This window comes from Psammomys obesus, unplaced genomic scaffold (genome assembly GCF_907164565.1).
Source record: "Psammomys obesus unplaced genomic scaffold, mPsaObe1.curated_primary_1811, whole genome shotgun sequence".
NCBI lineage: Eukaryota > Metazoa > Chordata > Mammalia > Rodentia > Muridae > Psammomys > Psammomys obesus.
Genome location: NW_026586173.1, coordinates 10,845,140 through 10,853,849, shown reverse-complemented (window position 1 = coordinate 10,853,849; position 8,710 = coordinate 10,845,140). Strand labels below are relative to the sequence as shown.

General features: G+C 38.0%; 1 protein-coding gene across 1 annotated transcript in view; it reads right to left on the bottom strand.

Annotated features, from left to right (window-relative positions):
- Dpy19l2 (dpy-19 like 2) overlaps window positions 1–8,710 on the bottom strand; it is a 130,319-nt gene that overhangs the window by 31,599 nt on the left and 90,010 nt on the right. The window contains exons 15-16 of the mRNA XM_055601418.1: window positions 4,984–5,055; window positions 2,415–2,461 (exon numbers count right to left, since the gene is read on the bottom strand). Of these exons, the coding sequence (XP_055457393.1) occupies window positions 2,415–2,461; window positions 4,984–5,055 (119 nt within the window). The remainder of the gene's footprint in view (window positions 1–2,414; window positions 2,462–4,983; window positions 5,056–8,710) is intronic.

The window sequence follows — 8,710 nt, the reverse complement described above, 5'->3', positions numbered from 1 at the left end:
CCACTGCAAAGCTTGCAGGAGTGACCTTCCAGTATCCGGTTGACCTTATGGCCCACTGCATGAGACAGACCCTCTGCACAACACTGACGGGTGGCCACAGGGTTACATAGCTCAGGGATCTAGGGTAAAACCAAATACTAAATGCTAAAAGAATGTGGTCATAAAATGAGCCCTAGTGACATTCATAGATCAGTGCCTTCCTCAGCTATCATCAGAGAATCTCCCTCAGGCAGAAAACGTGAACAACTCATAAGTGGACAAGGTACAAAGAGGGAGAGACTTTGAAGCTCTCAGTTCTAAAAGGGATGTCTCCATCAAACTCCTCCACTCGGGGCTCCAGCAAAAGAGGAGGTAGAAAGAATGTAAGAGACAGAGGGGATGGAAAACATCAAGGAATCGAGGTTTTCTAGACACAACAGGACTTGGACTTCAGACTTTCATGTTGTGCTAAAATTCTTAAAAATATGTTTTCTACTATGAGATGGCCATGAGCCAATGAAAGCAAGAGATAAACAGTTATGTCCTAAAACTGATTTGTGTGTTGGGCGGGGGAGGGTCAGTCATGTTGATAAGGAGTAGAGTTATGAGGATTAATTCAGATTGCCATCTTGACAGTATTTAAAATCACCATAGAAACAAACAAATCTTTGGAATGTCTGTGAGAGATTATTGGATTAGGTTAACTGAAGTGGAAAAACCACTTTGTGGATAGCACTGTTTCATGAACTGGAGCCCTGGACAAATTAGAGGGAGAAAGCAAGAGAGCCAGCCTTCTCGCTCTGCTTTCTGAGTGTATATGCAGTGTTCCAGGCACTGCCCACTCTGTGGCCACAATGGAATATGTCCCCTGGAAGATTAAGACAAAATAAACCGTTTCTTCCTCATGGTATTTTGTCAGAGTATTTTGTCATAGCAAGGAGACAAGTAACACAATGATCTCTGGGCAGAACAGAAAAACATCTGAAGAAAGTTCTTTTCTGATATACATAATAGTTCTTATCAACAAATGAACATAGAAAGCAGAAAAAGTTTTATATAGTTTTAACTATACAGAAGTTTCAAGAATCACGTGTAGTATTCATGCCATATAGTTTGAAGCAGTAAAGGTTTATTGTCTAAGAATAAATAAATAAATAAATAAATAAATAAATAAATAAATAAATAAATAGACCTTAGAGAAAAACATAAATCTTTATTTTAGTTACTTAATCAGTGAGAAAGACTTCTTTTTCTGATTATTTTCTTTCACCCATTTGTCTTCTAAAGCCTTTCTTTTTCCACATTTCATAACTTTGCAAGTATCTGGGAGCAGTTTTCACATCTCTATTAGTTATATTTCATACAGTGAAATGTTCCACATCCCTTCATGCATTTCGTATGAAAGAAATTATCAAGGACACTTTTTTAGAGTGTCAAGACATACTTCTCCAGCTTCCAGCTGACCCAAAGAAAATAGAGTGCCTTTATTAGCACTTTGTTTTGGCAATGATTTTGACAATACACTCAAGGTCTTGTATTAGCTTCTCTGCCAACCATACAAATCTGATAATCAAAAGTACAAAGCACAGAGAATACAAGGCTGGAGAAGACACTAAGCACTATCAGCACAATTTTTCTGTAAATATAAACTGTCCAAAACATAAAAGACATCAAGTAAAATTAAATTATGTAACTACTAGTACAATATGTAGCTTGAAATACCATTTCTTCAGAAGGTAGTTTTCTCAACTATTGTCTCCTAAGGCTTATAGCAATTTATTTGTAACATTAGTTACATTACAGTTCTCTGGCCTCAGTCCATTACTTGATTCTAGCAATTTTATTGACACCATAAAAAAATAACAAATATTTTCGAGAATAAATTTGGTTAAAATTTTAATAAATATTTAGAAATTAATTATTTATTTTCTGAAAGTTAAAAATAATAATGGCTCAAATAAAACAGGTTATTTCTGTTTAAGAGTTTTAAACTCTATGATATGTAAAATTTTAGGAGAGAGATGGCTCAGAGGTGTTAAGAGCACTGGCTGTTCTTCCAGAGGTCCTGAGTTCAAGTCCCAGCAACCATATGGTGGCTCACAACCATCTATAATGAGATCTGGTGCCCTTCGCTGGCATGCAGGCACACACGCAGGCAGAACACTGGATACATAATAAAGAAATCTTTTTAAAAAAAATAAGTTCTGAGCTATTTCACAAATATAAATATCTCTAAAGTAATTTTGAATATATATATACATATATACAAGAAATCCTTAAGAGTAACATTTGACAGAAAATGATTTAAATTTTGTTTTATCTCTTTGTTGATCCTAATGTTTAAGTAAATGAATAGTCATTGAAGAATTGTAATATTTTAGTGCTATTTAATAGTGAACACTGTATGAGTTTTGAAGCAACTTTGAAATACTTACCTCAGATAAGTGTTTGTACATAAGACACACATGATATCACCAACAGTCTGTGAACAGAATCAGCCAATGAGACTTCTCTATGACATGCTGAGGCATACTAAAACTCTGGCTTGCTGACATAGACCACCCACACCACACAGAAGGCTCTTTCACTTTGCCTTGTTTTGCTCATTTGTTTTTGTTTCTTTGAATATAAATGTCTCACTGGCCTAGGTTGGCCTGGAACTAATGATCATAATGCCTCAGCCTCCATGCCCTGAGATGACAGGTCTGTATCGTCAAAATGAACTTAGTTAATGTTATATTAAAACCTCTGCAGTAGTTGCTCCAGGCTTTTAATTGTAAATTTAAGATTGTAACTTTCTGATATATATTCAATAAAATGCAGTGAAAAGCTTTCATAATGTGAAAAGCTACTTACTAGTGCTGAAACTGTATCTTTTTCCCAGATGGGGGTGGGGGTATGGGAAGAAGGCAACCTCCTCAGAAACTATTTAGAGAGGTTTAGCCTCTGGCTCACTTTCTTCTTTGGGCTCTCCCTCTCCCTCCTCTTCCCTTCTCATCTGTATTCCTGTTTTACTCAAAGCTATAGACAATTCTTAAGCAAGTTATTGATATATGTTTTCTTGACTACTCTTCAACCCAAGATAGCTGCTACAAGAGGATTGTCCGTTTTCACAAGAATGTACCAGATAATGGAGAGGGAAGAAGAAAAAGAAAAGAAGAAAGGAAATGTGCAAAAAAAAGCTGGCCCAGAAAGGCTTTACACACAAACCAAAATAATCAATGAATACTTAAAAAGGCATACTTCATAGAATGACATCTTATAACCCAGATAAGCATGTTAATGTATATCTTAATAGTTAATTGAGGCTTTACTTGAAAATGAAATATAAGTTTAGAAATATTAATTTCACATATTAATTCAGGAGCATACTTCATAGAAAATTATCACAAATTCAAGGAAAAAGTAAATGATATTAATTTAATATGTATCAAGTAATAGAAATGAAATTTTAGTCACATGTTCAAATAGACAAGTTGAGGTTATCAAAAAATCAATTTTCAGAATATAATATTTTTTAATATTTATACTTTCTCAATAGAGTCATATTACATATGCCATCCTTATTCTGTGTGTTTACTTTATATAAGTGAAAATCTAAATGAACATCAGTTATATCTATGAAGCAAAAAAAAAAAAAAGTCATATAGGACCAAGAAAGACTGAAGAGTTGACAAGGAAGCAGGAGGGAGTAGAGCTTTAGTGACTGTGTGTGTGTGTGTGTGTGTGTGTGTGTGTGTGTGTGTGTGTGTGCATAGACATGTGTTTATGTACACACTTACTAGTTCAGTTTAGTCTATGAAGTGTTTGAATTCTAAAAAGAATATTTGTGAGTATCTGTGTTTAATTAAAAAAAAAGAGTAGATATAGTTATCCTTTGCTACAGCGATGGCTCTCCACTCCACAGTTACTCATTGCGTACTCCCTAAGCTTAAACTGAGCCTGGCAAGAATGCATAGTTTACATTGATGGAGTACAAACAGGAAAGGTAAAATATCTCAGCTTTGAGCTCGGGTGAATTAGGGCACAGGAGAACAATAGCCTTGTTTTCATCTAGCCCATTCCCCCTCCTCAATTCTGTCCTAACTGCCCAGAGGGAGGAGCCAGGTCAGGTGTAAAGGACAAAAGTGCAGAACTGGAATGTGGTGCCTTCTTTATTTATGGACTAGTCATACTCTAAGCTGAGACTCAGAAACAGAAAATAGGACATAGGAACTACGTGGAGAAGACATGAATTTCAGTATAGTCAACTCTACAACTGGACCACAACTGAAATTGTGGGAGGAACCATATTATATCCATTTGCTGAGTAGTATAAAATAAATATATATTGACTTAAGGTACTACTAACAATATAAACAAAGATGGCTCAAAACTTCTAAAAGTACCTTGAGGATTTCTGTCACTAAAGTCTTAAGTCATGAAAATATGCTTGAAAGTTTAAAGATTGTTTTTCATCAAGATATGTTCTTCTGTTATAAAAATAGTATATATGTAAGAGGAGCTTTTTTTTTTAGTGGCTGTGCAAATTTCTCCTGAGCATAGCTACTCAAAATAGATGAAGACTTCTTTGTGTTTTACACTTGTCACTCTACTCTTCACTCATGGCACACACCATTGTTTTTACTGTCCACTACTTGCACAGCATTTCACACCCCACTCCAGGGACTGCCCAAGAGTTGCCATGTTTTGCTTATCTGTCATACCCCCAAATCAATGTAATTCTTCATATATAGTCAGTGATTGGAAAAAAATCACCTCTGAAAGAATGGGAAAAATATCTTTAAAAATGTGATTACAAAGAATAGTAGCAGATAAGGACAGAAATAAATAGATTTAGCTAGATAAAATAACTCTTTCTGGAAGGAAGGAAGGAAGGAGGGAAGGAAGGAAGGAAGGAAGGAAGGAAGGAAGGAAGGAAGGAAGGAAGGAATTTGAGCAACTAGCATTAATCTACTACAGTTCTTATCTTGAGGCCACAGAAAGTTATAAATCTTTACATACCTTTTTAAAGATAAAATAAGTAATCACCATAACAAGTGGAAGCAATAATGTTTTTGTGTATCTCAGTGGAGTCTGAAATATAGCAAATTATTCAAAATGGTTAATTACAAAATTTTATATTGAAGCAGTAAATATCTATCAAACTACATCCCAAACAATATTATTTGCTAAAAATTAAATTTCTTTGTCTTTATAAAAATACACCTTTATCAATTTCCACAGTCTAATGCAAGAATGAAATTATTAGAGTGGTTATTAAAGCATCCAACAAAGACAGCAGACTAGAGACCTAGTAAAGGGTTGGGTTTTAGAAATAAGAGGCTCTACACCAAAGGCAGGGAGAAACTTCAGAAATTCAGAAAGGTGTAAAAGAGCAATTGAGAAGGTGGTGGTTTAAATAAGAATCCTTCCTGCTCCCCACACCCCCGCTCATATACTTGAAAGCTTAGTCAACACTGGGTGCTACTATTTAAAGAATTAGGACGTGTAGGTCTATTGGAGAAAGTGTGTTATTTGGATGGGCTTTGAGGTTTCAGAAGCCCAAGCTGGGCCCAGTGTCAACCTCTCTCTTCCTGCTGCCTGCAGATTCAGATGTAGGACTCTCAGCTACATCTCCAGCACAATGTCTGCCTTTGCACTGCCATGCTTTTCACCATGTTGGCAATGAACTAAACCCCTGAAACTTTAAGCCAGCCCAAATTAAATGCTTTCTTATATAAGAGTTGCCATAGTCATGGTGTCTCTTCACAATAGAACACTAAGATAATTACCAAAACTCAACTCCAACCCTGCATCTACCAGGCAGGGAGAGGGAAAGAAAAAGTGTCATCCAAAACGAAAGTCAGATGCCTGCCAGCTGAAAGGCCCCTCTCGCTGGACTTGGTTCCCAAAGACACACTCCACCAGCCACCCACACCCATCCAACTCCACCTCACTGCCTGTGCCATAACAGCAGGGCCCCTGCCCTCAATTCCAGCAGCCCCCTGCTGGTCAGGGGCAGCAGCAGCAGCTTGAAGAACAGGTGATCCACCTTCTAGCTGATCATCCCAACTCCCCACACTCAGTTCCCAACCAACCTCACCTACCTACCACCCCATAGCCTGGTCCCTGGTTCCAACTCCAGAAGACTTGAGCTGTTCTTGTGAAGGCCACACCAGTCTGAAGAACAGACACACACTCATGAACCAAAGGCCAAACTGGTCCCCAGAAGTCTAGCCACCAACCGTCCATATTGAATCAGAGGTCAAATGATCCATCAGAAATCCAGGCCACAAAGACCAGAAGAAGAGGAAACAAAAACCAAGGAAAAAAAACACCCATTCAACAAAGACAAACTCAGAAATCAGAACCTAGACCTATAACCATCCATAAGCCAGATGCCTAAATGCTAGAACTCATTGGCACAGGAGACAACTTCCTGAACAAAACACCAACAGCACAGGCTCTAAGAGCAACAATCAATAAAGGGGACCTCATGAAACTGAAAAGCTTCTGTAAAGCAAAAGACACCGTCATCAAAACAAAACAACTGCTTACATATTGGGAAAGAATCTTCACCAACCCTTTATCTGACAGAGGACTAATATCCAGTATATACAAAGAACTAAAGAAGCTGAAAAGCAGCAAACCAAGTAATCCACTTAAAAAATGGGGAACAAAGCTAAATAGAATTCTCGACAGAGGAATATCGAATGGCAGAGAAACACTTAAAGAAATGCTCAACCTCATTAGCCATTAGGGAAATGCAAAACAAAACAACCCTGAGATTTCACCTTACACCCATCAGAATGGCCAAGATCAAAAACTCAAGTGACAACACATGATGGAGAGGTTGTGGTGAAAGGGGAACACTCCTCCATTGCTGATGGGAATGTAAACTGCTACCAACCACTTTGGAAGTCAATCTGGCGCTTTCTCAGATAATTAGGAATAGTGCTACCTCAAGACCCAGCTATACCACTCCTAGGTATATACCCAAAATTTGCTCAAGTACACAACAAGGACATCTGTTCAACCATGTTTGTAGCAGCTTTATTTGTAATAGCCAGAACTTGGAAACAACCCAGATGTCCATCAACGGAGAAATGGATACAGAAATTGTGGTATTTTTACACAATGGAATACTACTCAGCAATCAAAAAGGAGGAAATCATGAAATTTGCAGGCAAATGGTGGGATCTAGAAAAGATCATTCTGAGTGAAGTATCCCAGGAGAAAGACAAACATGGTATATACTCGCTTATATAGACCTACAAGATATGATAAACATAATTAAATCTACACACCTAAAGAAGATAATCAAGAAAGTGGACACGGGCGAAGATGATCAATCCTCATTTAGAAAGACAAATGGGATGTGCACTGAACGTATGACAGGAGTCTACCGCAAAAGGCATCTGAAAGATTACCTAGCAGTGTTTCAAAGCAGACACTAAGACTCATAACCAAACCCTTGGCAGAGTGCAGGGAATCATATGAAAGAAGGGGAGTTAGTATGATATGGAAAGAATAGGAGCTCTACAAGGACCAAATATATCCGGGCACAGGATCTTTTGTGAGACTGACATTCAGCCAAGGACCATCTATGGATATAACCTAGAATTTCTGCTCAGGTGTGGCCCGTGGTAGCTCAGTAACCAAGCAGTTTTCCAAAGTAAGGGGAACAAGGACTATTTCTAACAGGATCTCAAGGGCAGGCTCTTTGACCTCCCCCCCCCCCCAGGAAAGGAGCAGTCCTGTTAGGCCACAGAGGAGGGCTTTGCAGCCAGCCCTGAAGATATTTGATAAAACAGGGTCAAATGAAAGGGGAGGATCAGTGGACTTGGAAAGGGGCAGGGAGGAGACCAGGGAGGGAGTGTGGGGTTGAGGAGGGAATGAGGGAGCAGGGACACAGCTGGGACACAGAGTTAACAAAATGTAACTAAAAAGAAAAATAAAATTAAAAAAAAAACATTTCAAGAAGAAAAGTTTAATCTTGAACAAACTGAGCTGCCAGAGGAACAGCTTGAGTTATGAGATTACCACCAGTAACTTTCCCAATAGCTGCCAAAAGCCTTAGATATCAAAATGCTCAGTGATTCAACTGCTGTAAATTCAGTCATTTGAGGGGTGCTGGAGACATGGCTCAGAGGTTGAGAGCACTGACTGTTCTTCCAAAGGTCCTGAGTTCAGTTCCCAGAAACCACATGGTGGTTCATAACCATCTATAATGGTTAATGAGATCTGGTGCCCTCTTCTGGCATGCAGGCAGAAAACTGTATAAATAATAAATAAATCTTAAAAAGCAAAAAAAAAAAAAAAAAAAAAAAAAGAACAAAATCAACAACAGTGAGGGCACTATGCCACTACCAGAGCCCAGCTACCATATGACAGCAAGATCTGACTATTTCAATGTAGTTGAAGCAAAACAAACAACAACAAAAAACTTACAACCAACTTCATGAAGATGATAGGGGACCTTAAAGAAGAAACAAAAAAGTCTCTTGAAGAAATCAAGATGGCTCAACGGTTAAGAGTACTGTCTATTCTTCCTAGAGGTCCTTATTTCAATTCCCAGCAACCACATAGTGGCTCACAACAATCTATACTGGGATCTGATGCCCTCTTCTGGAATGCAGGTGTACATGCAGATAAAACACTTGCTCTCATGTGAAAGAAAAGGAAAGAAAAGAAAAGAAAAGAAGGAAAGGAAAGGAAAGGAAAGGAAAGGAAAGGAAAGGAAAGGAAA